General features: G+C 36.4%; 2 protein-coding genes across 9 annotated transcripts; one reads left to right on the top strand and one right to left on the bottom strand.

Annotated features, from left to right (window-relative positions):
• The first annotated feature begins 63 nt into the window (after positions 1 to 63).
• On the top strand, positions 64 to 6587 carry LOC127801466 (cyclin-L1-1-like). Of its 6 annotated transcripts, none has more exons than XR_008023064.1 (10): positions 64 to 405; positions 2327 to 2511; positions 2718 to 2799; positions 2904 to 3044; positions 3565 to 3734; positions 4586 to 4859; positions 5020 to 5443; positions 5534 to 5572; positions 5993 to 6068; positions 6233 to 6587. XR_008023064.1 is itself a non-coding variant. In XM_052336675.1 (9 exons), exons 2-9 carry the CDS (start codon positions 2360 to 2362, stop codon positions 5995 to 5997), a joined length of 1287 nt encoding a protein of 428 aa, XP_052192635.1. In that variant the 5' UTR covers positions 64 to 405; positions 2327 to 2359; the 3' UTR covers positions 5998 to 6587. The 6 variants fall into 6 exon arrangements, 4 of the variants coding, with proteins under 4 accessions (XP_052192635.1, XP_052192622.1, XP_052192623.1 ...); XR_008023063.1 differs by having other exon boundaries at positions 65 to 405; positions 5849 to 6068; XM_052336675.1 differs by having other exon boundaries at positions 5993 to 6587.
• Positions 6588 to 6739: 152 nt separating this feature from the next.
• Positions 6740 to 14754, bottom strand: LOC127801491 (uncharacterized). 3 transcript variants are annotated; one of them, XM_052336703.1, is made up of 4 exons: positions 14499 to 14754; positions 10074 to 10187; positions 8473 to 8651; positions 6740 to 7394 (listed from the first exon to the last, which is right to left on the bottom strand). In XM_052336703.1, exons 3-4 carry the CDS (start codon positions 8491 to 8493, stop codon positions 6942 to 6944), a joined length of 474 nt encoding a protein of 157 aa, XP_052192663.1. In that variant the 5' UTR covers positions 8494 to 8651; positions 10074 to 10187; positions 14499 to 14754; the 3' UTR covers positions 6740 to 6941. The 3 variants fall into 3 exon arrangements, with proteins under 3 accessions (XP_052192663.1, XP_052192671.1, XP_052192654.1); XM_052336711.1 differs by having other exon boundaries at positions 8473 to 8637; XM_052336694.1 differs by lacking the exon at positions 8473 to 8651 and having other exon boundaries at positions 14499 to 14749.
• Positions 14755 to 18408: the final 3654 nt, after the last annotated feature.

Raw genomic sequence — 18408 nt, 5'->3', positions numbered from 1 at the left:
GTTTTGTAATATTAGTAAAATGCAGGGTTGTAAGGACAATATTAATTCTGATTCGAGGGCTGCCCTCTGCGAACCCTCATCTCTCTCAGGTTTACCTTCGTCACAGCTTACAGTTACTCTATCTTCCGGACCGTCCCCTTATCATCGTTCCCCCTTGCCGCCCCGTGCTCGGTGCCGCCGTCGACTCAGAACTCCGATTGCTCGGTGCCGCAGTCGATTCACAAACACGAATCAACTTGTCCGTGCTCGGTGCCGCCGTTTACGTGTAACACGAATCGATTCACAACTCCGATTGGTCGGTGCCGCCGTTTCCGTGCAGCACGAATCGTCGCTACCCCTTTCCGCCGTCGATTCACAAACACAAACTCCGATTGCTCGGTGCCGCTGTCGATTCAGCTTAAATGGGTATGATTTCTTTTGTTTTTCTTCTTTTGTCCGTTTCTTGGTCTTGTTTCTGGTGATTCTCGTATTGCCTCGTTTTGACTTGAAAGGGTCTGATTCCTGTCCGTAAGCTAATGATTTTGCTTTCATTATGATAATTTGACTGTGTTGTTAGAATCTTTCAGAGTGATGGGAACCTTTTCTTGCCAGGGTTGTTGATTCGTGTCACCCTAATTTTGAGGCCACCCCTGTTTGATCAAATAAACTCATTCAGAATTATTACAAACTGAATTATTGTTGGATTCCTTATTTTGAAAGTGAAATTTGTCTGGTGACAGTTAAAGGGATGTGCCCACTCTCATTTCAATCCAATAGATGCTTAGGCTTAGCATGTAGCAGAGCTGACTCTGTTATCCATCCCAACCCGCCAACAGCTATGCTTTTAACAACTCTGTCATCTCTCCATCTTCTCCGTTCCCCTTAATTATACTGATTCAAGTTGCTAGGCTTTAGTCTGGGAATGAATTGAAGTGTGAATTTGGTTGATGTGTTGATTAAATGATATTGGACTTGGTTGATGTCCAAGAGACCATAGAGAAAGAGAATGAGTGGAGGAAATTTTATAACTTGTATTATGTTTGATTATTTTTTTAAAATTTTATTATTATTTTTTTATTAGTAAGTCATGGTTAATGGATGATAGAACTTATGTTTATTTTTGTTTGAATGCATTATGGAATTTATGTTTATTTTTAGATTAAATGACCATTTTTTATAATTTTCTATATTAAAAATTATATTTACAAAAAAGCCCCTACTGAACCAGGGGTGTAAACAAAAGAAAAATGTGCCTTGGGTATGTGGATGGGGTACTAAACAAAATCCCTGATGGGGACATGATTGGGTATGTGGGGATGGGGATGGGTGAGTTGTCCCTTGTCAAAACCATCCCATTACCATTCCTACTTCTACTGTGTTCTTGTTCTTCTGAAATAAGAAAAAAATTGCCTGTTGAACCAGTCTGCTTCACCCGGGTCATGGTTTTAACTGGATCAGTTCATCTGGCTCCTGGTTCATTGGTTATATAAACAAGTGTCTTCTTTGAAGGCTGTTTATTTTATGTATCAGTATTACTGAAATAAAACCATGGATTTCAATTTCAAAGAGCAGGAGAGAAAAGCGAATAAGGCCAAGTGACCATCCTAGCTGATTCTAGTTCTTCAACTTCAGCTAGTTAGTGCCTGAGACGGAGATGCAGGAGATAGCATCAACTCGTCCAAAGTAATGTGAAGGAAAAGCTGGAAGACTGATTTATAGTACTGAAATATTAACATCCACATAAAATCCATCATGGACTTTGGTTTGACACTCTGACCTAAAGTCTCTCTCTCTCTCTCCATTTTTATGTAGGGCCTGCAGTCTAATTCCTGATCAATCTTTACCCCTAATCCTACCCGTAACCTTAAACCTAAGCTCATGGCCAATCTAACATATTCAGTTTCTTTTTTCCTTTTCTATATCATTTCCATGTTGATTATTTAACTTGATGATGAAATTAATTCAGAATATGGGTTGCAGCCAGAACTGCAACATCAGTTTGGATGGAAATATACGTTCTTTCTATATTATTTACTTATTAAGTTTATTAGAACACAATATGCGTTTGAACTTTGAATTCTTCGGAAAGTTGACAGACAAAAGAATCTTATGTGGATATGTACATGTATATATTTATTGATAATGTGTATTGTATTTTCCCTCTAGAAGGCTAGTTACTATGTTGTGGTAGATAAAGAAATTTGATTTGGCCGGATTATTTAACCATTGTTGTGCTTTTTGATATTTTGTTTTGCAAGGCATTCTTCACCGTCTTTTTTTCAGTTCATTATATTCTGGATGACATTGGAAGTGAACACTGGGTTCCCACCTTTTTTTCTCTTGACAGAGAACTAAAGCTAGTTGAGCTCTTCTATCAACCATGATTTATACAGCAATTGACACCTTTTACGTAACGGATGAGCAGCTACAAAATACACCTTCCAGGAAGGATGGCATAGATGAAGCAACCGAAACGACCCTCAGAATCTATGGCTGTGACCTCATCCAAGAAGGTGGCATTTTACTCAAGCTGTATCCTGCATATGTTGTTGTTTCTGCTTCTACTGTTTTATGATACTGAAAGTAATGCTCTGTAATACTTCTGTGGGTTGCCTGAGGCCAAACATAAACAGTCCAAGGCAACCAAGTAGTTACAGAACATACTTGTAAATTCTTTCTAACACAATCTGGCCTTTTTTTAGATGTGTCTTTTGTTTTCTTTAATCTGCTTTCCACAGACCTCAGGCAGTAATGGCCACTGGTCAGGTTCTATTTCATAGGTTCTATTGCAAGAAGTCATTTGCTCGCTTTAACGTGAAGGTTTTGTTTGTATTTTTTTTCAACTGTTTAAATTCAATTGGAGGCTATATGATATGTATGTACTTCTACTTCCTGATGTGGAATATGATCTTGTTTATTTGCAGAGAGTTGCTGCCAGTTGTGTTTGGCTTGCATCAAAGCTTGAGGAATGTCCAAGAAAAGCAAGACATGTACTCATTGTTTTCCACAGAATGGAATGCAGGAGGGAGAGCTTGCCAATAGAGCATTTGGATCCTTTTTCCAAGGTTGGATTTGCTTCTCATTATACTATGACACTTACTAATTCTGTATACAATATATTCACATATAGACATTTGTTGATAAGTACATGAATGAACACAAAAAAGGGGCGCAATCTTGTGCACTCTGACTAGGGACCGAGGTTAGTATACATCTCATTTGTTTGGGTACTTTGTGCATTAAACTTCAGGTAATGCAATTTAAGCTTTTACAATACTCTTCTGACTCTCCCACAACATGACCTCATTTGATTTCATTTGTAAAATGATCTTCTCTATTATCCATGCTTTCCAAAAATTGCACTCCTCTGCTCCTGTTTCTGAATGAACCTCCACAACCACTAGGGGCCCTTATTATAAACAGCTCCATACCTATTGGGTATTCATCTTTTTTCCTTTTGTTTTCTTTTCCTTGTTACATTCCTCCTTTCTTGGGGATTTGTTTATATTTAGTGGACCAAGCCATGGAACATGATCATCTACTTCTAATTATTCGATCTCTGAACTGAGTCTTCCCTTTTGACAGAAATATGCAATGTTAAAGATGGACCTGAATAGAACAGAGAGGCACTTATTGAAGGAGATGGGTTTCATCTGCCACGTTGAACATCCTCATAAATTTATATCAAACTACCTTGCCGCCCTTGGGACACCCCTAGAACTGAGACAAGAAGCATGGAATCTAGCAAATGACAGGTAATTCTCATTTATTTTATATGTAATGGAACTATATTAGATGCTGGTTAGACATGCCAAATGGGGAGTCAGTCCAGGGGCTTGATTCAGGCTGCCTCACCAAGCCTTTGCAGGCAAACTATTAATTTTTATTTCTAATTAAAAAATTACAGATGTACAATTTTGAATGTACAAAATTTAAAATAACACATAGAGATATTCTATGTACTAAATAATTTCTCAATTTATTTTTATCGACTCAAAAGTGTTGACAAATGAAAAGATTTAAAATACATACAAATTTATAATATACATGAAAAGATTTAAAATACATACAAATTTATAATATACGAATCATAATGTACAAAATTAAAAGTAACACATTAAGGTAATGTCTATATTAAATTATATGTCAATATATTCTTATTGTTCCAAAATTATGACAAATGAAGAGTTACAATTACAATTATAAATTTTTAAAAAATATATGTTTTTATTTACCAGGCCTGCGGGCCATCCCAGGCAACTTTATGACTTGGATCTAATCTAAAATTGTGATCCTCATTGGTAATTTTATTTTTTTGGTCATGTAGTTATTGCTCCTTTTTGGTAACTTTAGTTTGTTGAGGCAGTTCATTGAGAGTCCCTTTCATGCAGTTGCTGTATTGATGGTCCACCAGATTGTTCATGGCCATTACTCCTTTGTTGGTGACTTGATACTGGTTTGTTGAACTGAAAGATCCAATCTTATAAAATTTCAGAGTGTGTGGATGATCCATAACTTAAAGTTCATGTGGTTATTATTACACCTTTACTTGTACCTTAATGCTTGTTTGTTGATGTACTTCATTGACCATCCTTTTCTTAAGCAGTTTGCGTACAACTTTATGTGTGCGATTCAAGAGCGAGGTTGTTGCCTGCGGGGTTGTGTATGCTGCTGCTCGTAGATTCCACGTGCCACTACCTGAGAATCCACCATGGTGGAAGGCATTTGATGCAGACAAGTCTGGTATCGATGAGGTTTGTAGAGTTCTGGCACATTTGTACAGCCTTCCTAAGGCACAATATATACCTGTTTGTAAGGATGGGGGTTCATTTACTACAACCAACAGATCGTGGGAATCTCCTTCCCAGCCAGTTCCAAAGGTAATACCCCCCACTTCCAAATGAATAAGAATCAGGACAATGACAGCACGAAGCCTTAATCCCACTAGATGGGTAAATCAATAAGAATCAGTAAACTAAATTCTTTTCAGGAAGTTTTCTTACTAATCCAAAGTTTTTGCCTCATTCCTGTTTTTGTTAGGAAGATTCACTTACTGTCCCACCAGCTAATAATGATCCTGGTACTCCAAAGGCATCTTCAGATACAACTAATAAGGAATCTGGCAGTTCCAAGAGTGAACTGATAAAAGCAGCACCTGAGAAGTTGAAAGAGTCTAACAAGAAGAGTGGTGATGATTCTCAAAGTATCCCCACTGAGGGAGAGGCTAGAGAAGAGCGTGCATCCAAAATGAAGTCTGAGCATAGGATGGAAGTGAGTGGGGAAAGACAGGAGAGGGAGCGGGAAAAGGTAAGGGACAGGGAAAGGGAAAGGGAGAGGCTAAAGGTTCGGGATCGTGACAGGGGAAGGGATTCTGAGCGGGAGCGGGAGCGAGATGACACTGAAAGGGACAGAGACAAAATCAAGGACAGAGGACACCGGGCCAAGGACAAAGGAAAAGATTCAGGTTAATTTATGAATACTTGGCGGTTTTATCTCTAGATCTCTACAGTCAAAATTATATTAGCATTTTCTGATCCATATCTTATTGATGCAGGAGGTCATTCAGAGAAATCAAAGCGTCATACATCTCGAGGTTAGTGATGTTTATAAATTTCTTCCAATCTTGATTTAGTTACTAGGAGGGCCAGCCTTGGTGGCAACGGTCCAATTGCTCTTTTATGACCAAAAAATAATGGATTTGAGTTGTGGAAACAACCTATTTGCAAAATAAAGCAAGAAGGCTGTGTACATGACTCTCTCCCAACCCTCACAAAACAAGGGAGTCTCTTGATCTAGAGATTCCCTTTCTTGATTTAGTTACTAGGTACTGTAGGGTGCTGACTTCCAACATCTATTGAAATTTTTACAGAACGCGAGTACCATGCTTCGTCTTATTCTAGAGAGAAGGATCGACACAGATATCATTAACTGCTTGTTACCTAATTCCAAGGCTGGCCCTCTTTACTATTTCAAATTTTATCTGCTCAATGGGTTGAATTTGTATGTGACCTAGTTTGATCAGGCTGTCTAAAGTTGGACGATCGATTAGCAATTTTGCTGCCTTTGGGTTTGAAATATGGATTGATGAGGTAACCAGATACATATGACATATACCTTAATGGTTTATGAATAATGTGCTCATGGCTTGTCTGTGGTACACCCTTTCCAACAAGAAACTCCCTGCTTCACTTGTGGTAGATTTTGGATGAGAGAAGAGACTGTTTGCGGAATTCCTTTTTTTCCCCTTCTGCAGGTCGGGAATTGCTAGTGTGTTGTATTGCAACAGAACCTGTGAATTTACTGTTTCAGCTGATGAGACGAACATGACATGAAAGAGTTGCCGTGGCTTCGGATTTCAACCATGTGGGAAGCATGTCATTTACAAGATGTTTAGCATATTTTATTTTTGGAGATCTCAGTATTTTCATCTTTTTCAAAGTTTTTACAATGTGGGTGGAAAAAAGTTAAGCCGAGCCAACTGAATCATTGATGTATTTTATTTTATTTTGCACAGGTTTATATTCTGTGGTTTGAAACTACGAAGGATTTGTAAGAGCCATGAAATGTTTCATCAGTTATAAGAATCAGGGAACGACCTAGTGATTTTAGAGGTAGTGAATTAACTTACACTTCCGACTTGGTGAATTAACTGGATGAAGCTTTGCTTAAAACCCATTAAAAGTTTCTATATTTCTTCTAATTTTAAACAAATATTTGGATAACCAAGTCCAGACAAAGGCGCACGTGATAACAAATGGTGTGCATCCGAGAACTTAGGATTTTGAAATTTTAATTTGATAAATTTAGGTCCATCTATAGTGCCTAAATATTGTGTATGCTAATATCAAAACACGACCAAAAAAGTTGCCTCTAAATGATGCACAGCTCTAATAAAACCTAAATAAAATGTAACACAATGTCTTAAACCAAGCTGTGGAAAGGGGGGAAGAAGATTACAAAAGTTAATCCAGATAGACTTTGACATCGATGCCATTGTCAATGAGAGACTGAACAACCGCTCTTATCTTTCCTTCAAACCTGTCCCTCTCCCTCGGAGTATAAGATGCCGTGTAGACATCAGCTTCGCGTGCTCTATCTGCCAAAATCCGGCCTATGGCCAAACATGCAGGTATGTCTGCTCGAGACTTGAGCGCAGCTTTGATGTCTTTGGAGTTAGTACCGGCAACTGCAACCTGCTTGCTTGTTACCCTGTGGGTCAGTGAAGCTGAAACAAAGCGTTTTGAGATGAAAACATCAAGAGTAAATGGCTCCATGTAAGCTATTGTTCGTTGTTTGAAAGAAATATGTTTGTCCGGATTTTTTGACTTCTTCTCCTTCTGGTAAGTGTATGGCCGGCTATTGTCATCGTCCAGATAATCCTCTACTCCAAAAAAGCTTCTTGGTGCCAAACAGGGCTATGACATGATACAAAATGGGGAAGAGCAAACACAAACTCGTTAACATTTTGAAGATACTGCTAAAGTCTTCCATTTACCAACTCTAGAGGTACTGTAAAGTGAACATCTTCTTCTTCTTTGCTTCTTTTTTTGTATCATTCTAGCTTTGATTATACTGTGAATGCGAAGATCACTGCCCACTATGGTATTGGTTTTAATTTATTATATTATAAAACAAGTAAAGGGTGGAGAATTCTAAATTGTCATATATAATCCAATCCAAGAGTCAGAATTCAGAAATAACTTGAATCAATAAACAAGTTTACATGTGAAAATCAAAAAGCATTTAATACAAAAAAAAAAGGAAAAAGAAAACAAATGTCGTGTACCTAGGCTATGAATCATTGTACCGTAGCTGTAGGCTGAGGGTTGTACCTAGGTGGTTATAACAAATGTTCTAGAAGGGAGAAAAGGGGAGGACAGGTCATTGTACGAGAGATTCTTCTATTGTACTCGGTATAAGGCCCGATTGTGCCTTAACCGAATTACGCTTTATCAATATATGAATTATGATTCTCTCAACTCTCTCTCTCGTTCCCTCTCATTCTGTTCTTATAACTCCCCCTATATTTCTTCTCAATTCCCTTGTAATTTCCTAAGCCAAAATCTCATCGAAACAATGAGAAATCCATCAATAGATTAAGAGGTCTGACAAAAGTGGTATTAGATCTGGCCCCATCTCTCCAAGTTGCAATCATACAGCAACGAAGATGACGTTGGTATTGCAGTGTTTGTCCGGGACTACCCGTAGCTAGTACACAACCTGTCGTCATGGGCATCGGGACTACGAAGCATGGTGGTATCATGGTTCACTGCAATGTATGAGACTTGTTCCACATCAGAGGTTTAGGTTCTTGGTGTGGGGTTATAACCTCTTGGGCATCCTCCCCTTGACATCTAGCTTTTGAGGATGAGTTCTACCTGAGGGGTAACAATAAACTAGAAGAATAATTCAAACACTCATTCCTGTGCAAACTTGATACAAGAAAGAAGGTTAATGAATTATCTAAATTATGAATGCCAAACTTTTATGGACCTGATCTTGGACGCAGTACATTGGAATCTTGAAGCACCACCACGAATGCTACCGCGAGCTCGCCTGCAGTGCGGTAAGGCACCACCCTGTTGTGCCAGCAGCCAACTCCAGCGTGTCAACTTAGTTATCCTCATCAAGCCACTTACTTGATGTCTAGCTTCCCAACTGGTAGATAGTTCCTTTCCCCCCAGATCAATGAAGAAGGGAGAAGTCAGTTGATTCTAACGAAGAACCTGAAGCGAAGCGCTATGCCGGGGCGGGGGGAAGGGAAAAGAAACAGCTCCGAAGAAAGAAATTGGGAATCATTTTTCCATTAATAAATGGCTTAATACATACAGACCCCCTTAACAATTAAAAAATATGATGTTTAGTCTAGATGTGCAAAACGTCAAGATTCCGTATCTCAACTATTAAAAATTATTATTTTACATCCTTATTATGACGGAATGATAGCGCGTGCATGAATGCACGCATTTTTCGTAAGTGACATGCTACGTGTATAACCAATTAATAATATTTAAATAGGTTAACTGGTTTCTTATGCTCTCTCAACAATTAAAAAATATGGTGTTTGGTTCCTGATTTACAAAATGTCAAAATTTTGTATTTCAATTATTAAGAATTATGGCTTTGAGTCCTTACCCTTAGACAAAAAAGAGAATATAAACAAAAGAGTGAGAGAACGATGGAATGTGTTCAACAAATAGAAAGGATGGAAAATAGTTCCATCATATATGTAATTGAGAATAGAAGAAGGTAACATTTTTTGGGTTAGTGATTCAGAAATTTCGGTGTTTGAGATTTAAGTTTTTTTTTAAACTATGGATAATTTAGTCTTTTTCTTATCAAGGTAAATTTTAATCTGATATGTCTTGCTGGCATGGTTTTTTATGACATAATACTTTCTCTTTTTTCCGTGTATGTCTTGTGTGGCATAGATAATAGTTCTATTTACTCTCAAGTAAAGGTAAGGACTTAAATCAACAATTTTTAATAGTTAAGATACGAAATCTTGATTTTTTTGCACATTAGGGACCAAACGCCATATTTTTTAATTGTTGTAAGTGCGCAACAAACTAATCAGCCTATTCAAATACTATCAACTGATCATCCACATGATGTATCGCTCATGAAAACAGGCGCATTCATACACGCGCTAATATTCTATTACGATAAAGACTTAAAGAAACAATTTTTAATATTTGAGATACGGAATCTTAACTTTTTGCACATCAAAAGACTAAACGCTATATTTTTTAATTATTGAGAGGGCGTCGTATGTATTAAGCCTTAATAAATCTACTAGTAATGAACGTGGTAAATAGAGTAAGAAGATGGTGGATGCAATCTAACAAAGCCTGACTGGTAAATTGGTAATGTGGGCTGTGGATGGCTAAATAGGCTCCCAGTACTTTGGGGATTGCAAATGCAATCCATTTATGTCTGCTATTTTTTTTTTTTCTTTTTAGTTACTGAAAGATGGCTACTCTGCAGCATAAAATAGTCAGCTTTCAAGAACCAAAAACTACATGATGATCTAAAATATATAGGCAGTTGAATCAAGGGAATAATGTAAATGGATAAGTTGGTTCAACATGTACCTGTCCACTTTGGAAGCCACTTGTTTGTGCATACAAGCAATATCTAATTTTATGGCCCCCATGAACACACAATTTGTCATATAAATGCTTCAACATGGTTCAAAGACTAAACTCCTGCAAGAAATTAGACAGCACTTCCATTGGGATGATGCAGTAACCTCGAGACAAAACAAACCATAAATTTGAAATTAAGAGGTTCTCTAAACTAAGAGGCTTGTGTAGTTGCCTTCTCTATTTCTCATTTTATTATATATCTGATTTGGTTTAGGCACATGTAACAGAAATGACAAAAATTGAGCTGGGTGAAGCTTAGCGACAAGTTTCCCATTCTGAATTTTGGATAACATATCTGATTTAGTTGAGCACATGCAACTTAAAAGATATAGATAAAATGATGACTGGACATCTTGCATATGCCAATAATTTGAGTTCTTTTTCCCATTGAACTTGAAGAAAAGGTTAGCTGATTAGTTTGCTCTTCTGAATTCGTGCTTATTAATTACAATATCATATGCACTTCATTCGTACAAACTTGCAATTTATGCTACTCAAAGAAACCATAGCACATGAGAGCTCCTTCAGCAATATCATAGTGAATAAAAAAGGATCAAGGTATAAAGAGGTACCCATATCCATTTATGTGATGATGGTACACTATTAGCAAAAGAAATTTCTTCAGAAAATAATAATACCCAGTTAGCATATGAAAATTGTCACCAATGGAAGGTTAAGTCTGGCAGTAGGAATGGCAATGGGCAGGGTTTGCACCAAGGACCACTCTCCCAGTCCCCATCCCTGCAAGCCTAATTCTATCTTCATCCCCATTGGGTAATAGGTACCCATTGGATGCCCATACTAGGTAAATTCATATAAAAAAAGATAATAAAAAAAATTATATTTGTCAGTTTAAATAATTTCCTAACAATTTTTTACACTACTTTTTTAATTTCACTCATTTACTAGTAGGAAAATGAAAACAATCAAAACATATAGAATTTTTCACCATTTTTACAAAACAATACAACCAGCAATCATAATCGACAATCACAATCAGCAGTCGACATAATTACAACCAGCAATCATTTGCATTTCATAGCCAGCACACACAACTGAAAAAACCTAGCAGCAGCAGCATTAAAAAGAAGTATATAGCACAACTGAAATAAAGAACAAAAAAAGCAAAAGCAAAAGCAAGCATTAACAAGACAAAAAAGGGTTGCCAAACTTGGTGATAATCTCACAAAAAGGATAGATGGTAACTGGCATCAACAAGGGTCACTGTAATGTTACCTGTCAATTGTGCATGGGCAGAGAACGTTTTCAATCTCAATTTAAGATTTCAATATTGAAGAGGCATGACATACAGAGGAGAGAAGAGATTGTTGAAGTTGGGATTGATTGAGTGCGAGAAGGGATGGTTGAAGTTTGATTTTTTATCCCAAAGAGGAGGTGCACAGAGAAGAGGCATGATGGACGCACAGATGATTTCTAGAATTGTAATGGTTGAAGTTCGGATTGAGTGAGGGGATAGTTGATCTGTTGCTGTGATTCAGTGATTGGGAAGAGGGGACTGTTGATTTCCTCCTAGATTTGGAACTTGAATGAGCGATGAATAAGGGCAGACAGGGTGATTGTGTGACAGACTGAGAGTGGATAATCAATAGGGCATTAGGGATTTAGTTTTTTTTTTTTCAATTCTTGAATTATAAATATAAATTTAATTAGAATTTCTTAATTTTTTTATAAGAGCATAAATGATTGAATTATTAGAACTTTTAAAATATATTAATTTATGTTGGAATTTAGCCCTGAAACCCAGCCCATACAGGGTGAGTTTTGCAATCACATCACTATCCATGTCTCCAGAAGCAAAATTAACCTCAAAAGTGTCAATAATGTGAAAATCCAAATTAGCAAATGACATATAAATGTAAGCGAAACAGATAAAGGGAACACCAACATTTCCTAGATGATTAAAGAAAACAACTAAAAAGCACATTTGTTCTGCACTCTGCAGATAATGTTGATAACATGATATTAACATCTCAGAAGTTGTGAAGAGGCAAGCAGCTTTCCCAGTTATCATGTCTGTACAGCTCCACATCATAGAAATTTGCCCCAGGGAGTGCTAATCTCACTGTAATTTTCAACATGGCAATACAAGGAACTCAAGACCAGTACAATATTATGGCTCCCTTTGTGGACCAGATGAGGGCAGGCAACAAAAGACACAAGGTGTTCTTCATTTCCAACAGGAAGGAGGCAGATAAATGGAAAAGAAAAAAAAAAGAACAGATAACAAAGCATAATAAAAAGTGGGCCAAAAACAAACAGAAACAAACAAAATCATGACAGGTAAGGCACTTATCAAAATAAAGAATAATCAAAGACAAGAGACCTACATGACTAAGAAACACAAAGGAACTACCACAGAGTTGTTCCCGATGATGCAGTTCTATTCTTGGTTTTGGAAAGGACGAAAAGCAAGAAACAATTTTACAACTTAACTCTATAGTCCAAGGTTAAGACAATTATTAACCTATTAAAGATTTATGTTTTGGTCCTTGAAAGAAATTTCAAGTAATAGTCACATTCTCATATCAAATTAATAGAAACAACTGGCAGAAAATAAAATATAACAACGTAGACAAAGAGAGTGCATAATCTGAAGACTATAAATACCATGGAAGTTCAGACAATTAGAGTACAAAACACAAAAGCACACACAGACACAAGAACAAAAAAAAAAAAAAAAAGGTATAATGTGTTAAAGTTAGTAAATTACACAGCATAATTTCAAGTGTGAAACTTTGTTTCTAAGGATTCAAAAACAACAACAACAATTAAAAGCCTAATCTAACTAGGTGGGGTTGACCACATGAATTCTATCTCTCCAACCATATCTATCAATGATAATATCTTTTCCAAGGTCATCATATCTCAATTTATTGCTTTTGTCTAGAATTCATAGTAAAAGATTCTGACAATTTTTACACTAGCTATCGACTACCTAATACAAACCCTGATCCTAGGATCAATTATGAATAGGAGAAATGTCTTCCATGGATTACTCAATATGCTCCAATACATATACCAAGCAAGTAGGAAACCACATTTGCTTGTAGCCAAAAAGACAAGATACGGGAAGCCACTATATGCAATAAGGGAAAAACACTTTTCTCTTTGAGTTGTCCCAGTTGGTAGAAAGACTATAGGATGGGATTGGGCAGGCTAAAATCCTATGTCCCCCTTTTCCTTATGGTTAAAATTTTGAAACTGGATTGAGTAATTGACTCCAATATTTTTAACCTGGATTATTAGGCTAACTAGAAAATGGAAGGGGTTGAGGGAAGTGGTTTGGCAGTTGATTCAGCTGGAATCTGACTGATATGTCTTGATTACTAATGAAAATTTTAGTTTCTAAACAAACTATAGCATCATAATCAAAGTGGTGCTCTGTTGGTAGTTTACAAAAACCCATGTCTGCTTTGATCGCTGTTACTTCTATGTATTGTGGAACTAACGGAAATAGGAAACGGACATGATACGAAATAAAAATAGAGAAATGGCATTTTTCAAAAAAATAGGAAACGGAAACGCAGGGAAAACACGTAAATAAAAAAATGTAAGGACCTTTTTGTAAATATAATTTTTAATACATAAAATTATAAAAAAAAATATTCAACCTAAAAATAAACATGAATTTTATAATGTATTCAAACAAACATAAATATAAGTTCTATCATCCATGAACCATGATTTACTAATTAAAAACATACAATAAATTTAAAAAAAGAAAATAATCAAACATGGTACAATTTATAAAAGTTTTTCCACTTCATCATTCACTTTCTCTATGGTCTCTTGGACATCAACCAAGTCCAATATCATTTAATCAACACATCAACCAAGTTCACACTTCAATTCATTCCCAGACTAAAGCCCAGAAACTCGAATCAGTACAATTAAGAGGAACGGAGAAGATAGAGATGACAGAGTTGTTAAAAGCATAGCAGTGGGCGGGTTGGGATGGATAACAGAGTCAGCTCTGCTAAATGTTAAGCATCTATTGGGTTGAAATGAAAGTGGGCACATCCCTTTAACTGTCACCAGACAAATTTCACTTTCAAATTAAGGAAACCAACAATAATTCAGTTTGTAATAATTCTTAATGAGTTCATTTGATCAAACAGGGGCAGCCTCAAAATTAGGGTGACACGAATAAACAACCCTAGCAAGAAAAGGTTCCCAACTTCCCTTCACTCCGAAAGATTGTAACAACACAATCAAATTATCACAATGAAAGCAAGATCATTAACTTACGGACAGGAATCAGACCCTTTCAAGTCAAAACGAAGCAATACGAGAATCAACAGAAATACGACCAAGAAACAGACAAAAGAAGAAAAACAAAAGAAATCATACCCCTTTAAGCTGAATCGACGGCGGCACCGAGCAATCGGAGTTCGTGTTTGTGGATCGACGGCGGCAAGGGGTAGCGACGATTCGTCTTGCACGGAAACGGCGGCACTGAGCACGGAAACGTCGATTCGTGTTTGTGAATCGACGGCGGCACCGAGCAACCGGGCGGCAAGGGGGAACGATGATAAGGGGACGGTCAGAGAGACAGAGTGGCTGTAAGCTGTGACAAAGGTAAACCTAGGTTCGTAATGGTTAGAGACGGAACAATTCCGTCTCTAACAACTTGGTGGACGCAATCAACTCTTCCCCTTTTTTTCTAATGAAATATTTTTAAAATTATAAAAATAATTCTTTTTTTTTTTTTTGTGTGTGTGTTTATCAACTTTTCAATAAAGAAATGTTTTAAAAAGTTAAAACAGTACCCCCTAACTGTTTTCGTGCATCGATGATACATATAGAGAGAAAAAAAAAAAAAAGAATTTTAAATTTACATTATACTTTTAGATTTAGGTTTCATATATAAAGGAAGACATAAAAAAGAATTATTAGCCAAATGATCTGTTTCTCTAATTTTTCGAGTCTCTAACCAATTGGAAACCATATAAAATTAGAAGCAAAGAAGTCGAAAACGAGAAACTAAATAGAAGAAAATAAAAAAAGTACACAACTCATCAGGGATTTTGGTAGGAGATGAGATGACCAACGATGGCTAGCATGCGTTATCTAGATCTAAATAGATGATGGAGGATTGTATTATTGATTCCCATTGAGAGGCTTATGGCTCGTGAGGGATTTGGATAGCAATTGCCAATTGCAAGTTTCACTGGTTGGTATTGGTAGTACATTATTGTTTGTGGGTCAAGTCTGGATTTGGGCCTCCATATTGGTTTGGCGTTGATTATGGGCTGGCGGGGCCCACGTCCATCATGGAGAAGTTCGACGTATTTGTTGCAATGTTTGCTAGACAATCGGAGTATTATGTCAGAGCTTTTAATTTCAAAGTTCCCACAGTCTGTTATCTCTATCTCTATCTCTATCTCTATCTCTATGTTGTTAGATTAGCTTCTATTTCATATATAGGAAAGCCTAAAGATGTGAAACAAAATATTTGGTTGTATTTTCGTTATAACGTTAAGAGATTGTTATGTATCGTCGTTTTAAGAGACAATCACCACTGTATTCGAGTATGAAAGCCTTGTTCACTGCCATCCGCTGCTGCGCTGGAGAAGAGAGAAGGCTGAAGATCTCTATTGTGTTTAGAGATATTTTTGCCTTTTTTTTTTCTTTCTTGCAATTACAATTTCAAGGGTAAGTAAAGTTATGTGGATCATGATTGTAATTTTTATTCAGACTTTTTTTTTCTATCGATAGCATCAGCATGTAAATGAGGTAACTATTATGTATCTGTAATTTGTCATGTGAATTTAATTAGAAACATGATAAATAGGGTTATTTTAAGTTTAATTTGAATATCTTAGTATCTTTTAACTTGTTACGGATATTTTTCGCTCCACTCTGTATGGACTAGACTTAATGTGGTGATTCGGCCCAAATGTCCAAGGCCTAGTAAATCGAACTGAGCTCATTAAAGCGAGCTCAGTTAATGCTGAAACTCAAGATCAAACGTCGGGACCAAACGAGCTCCTGGTAGCACCTTTAACTCGTTGGTATATTCAAATAGGCCCCCAGCTATACTCTGGGCAAGTTCCCAGCGACCTTCATAGCTCGTCGGCTTAGCCTGTCAGTTCGCATCATAGAAGAAGCACATGTTGCGGCATACCGACAAGCCAAGGGCCGTCCTGAATGGACCCATTGGGCTCATTTCGTCGGCCCATGCCAGTCCCATCCTGGCAACAACATCATTACAACCGCACTTGGATTTCTGGACATTCACATTAATGGCAGATCTCATTCTCATTAATGAGGGTCTCATCGACACCTCGCAGCAGCAAGGACGCCCCCGCCGGCTACTCCATCCCATTCCCTATACACGTACGGAGTAGGAAAAGAAGCTTCTGCTGATATATATATATATATATATCAACTAGCTCTCTTGAGGGCCATGGTATGTACTCTTTACCACTAACTCACGAACACCCGATATACTTGCTTACTCGCTCGCTAACTTGAGTTTCGGAGTACCTTGCAGGGACAGGCCGTCGACTCAGCAAATCGGACCGGATACCTCACTATTTCTCTCTCAGATCTACCATACAGATGTGGGTTAACAAATCTTCATCGACTAATTTCGAACATCGACGTAACTTAATTCAAAAGGAATGTTTACTAAGGTTGTCAATTTTCAATTTTTCTTTTTAGTTTTTGTTTTTAGTAATTTTGCATATTATTTGATGACGTTATTAGTTTTTTTTTTAAATTTAAAAATAAAAATTAAACATGTTGTTTAGTGTTAAAAATTAATTTTATTTTTTATTATTAAATACATGTATTTTTACAAATTTATTTTTTGTATGATTTATAATTTTTTCATAATGTATATTATTAGTTATATTTTCTATAAAAAATAATTAATTACTATAAAGAAACAGATAAATTCAAACAGGTTAGAAGTCACTTATAATTACAATTAACGGTTGAAAGAAATTTGAAGTTGAAGTGAAAGAAAGATAGATCTAAGAGGAGTAGCTACTGATAAATATAGATATATATATCTATCTATCCAGGCTAGTCAATCAAATACAAGAAATAAAGAAATAACTACTAAGGATGAGAGGAGAAGAGGAGGTGATATAGAAAAGGAGAACACTATTTTGCCTGAAGGGGTTACCGATGGGCTTATTGAATGGGATCGAAAAGATTCAAATGCCCTTGCCTTAGTCCTTACCTCTCTTCCTTCTCCCATACCTGTGCGATCGTTGATGTTGCTGCGCCTCGCTCGTTGCCATCGCTGTTGCGCCTCACCTCGCTGCCATTGACTCTCCTCGCCTCGTCGACTATCAGCGAGGCGATGAGACGAGGCACAGGCACAACAATGTCTGTGATCGACGATCGCGTGACCATGAGAGAAAGGAGAGAGAGAGAGGCGAAGGCTGCATAGTGGGTAGTAACATTCTTTGCAAATTTGTATTTTGAGCGGTGATATTTTGATCTTTTCGATCCATTATATAAGGTTCACAGTAAGATTTTCTAGCTCTGTAGTAAAATTCTATAGAAAAGGCAGATTGACAATGCCATTGGTGATGTCATCTAAGGGTAAGCATAAATCACATAGTAGATAATAATTAAATGAAAATTTATGGTGATGGCATTGGTGACTTCAATCGGGTAAAGTTGTATGGAATCACTCTTACTCCAAGCATTAAAATTACAATTTTGTAAGATAGCAAATGCCTTAGAAATTAGTAGAACACTACTAATGTACAATCATTTTAGTGGCTAAAATGATAAATTGATTGAGATATATAAATTATATTAATTTTAAATTTTAACGTAAAAATTATTTTAAAATTACAAAATATATTATAATTTAAAAAAAAAAAAAAAAAAACATAGATTCTTGGATTGATCTACCTCATCGAACAATGGGTTGGTTTAAAAACCTGTAATGAGCAACAACAAATCAAAAAGGATTGTTGAGCATTAATATAAATAAAACATTTAATGAAATAAGTAAAAACAAAAACTAAAAGTAAGCAGAAATATTTTGTGTTTCAAAATGAAAACAAAAAATTAAAATCAATAACTAATTAAAGTGAATCAGGCCTTAAATAATGATATAGTGAAACTTAAATTAATTTGAGTAATTTACTAAGTCAAATTCACTTTAGAATATTTTGTAGTTCAAGATACCTCCTCTGTCTCTTGCACAGATACAAGTTTTTATAAAATTTAAAACTATCTTTAAAAGAATTTGAGAACTAAAACTGGACCGATGTACCATAATAAGACGAGG

Source organism: Diospyros lotus, chromosome 1 (assembly GCF_014633365.1).
Source record: "Diospyros lotus cultivar Yz01 chromosome 1, ASM1463336v1, whole genome shotgun sequence".
Classification (NCBI taxonomy): domain Eukaryota; kingdom Viridiplantae; phylum Streptophyta; class Magnoliopsida; order Ericales; family Ebenaceae; genus Diospyros; species Diospyros lotus.
Note: the sequence above shows the minus strand (reverse complement) of the source record. Positions and strands in the feature narration are given on the sequence as shown.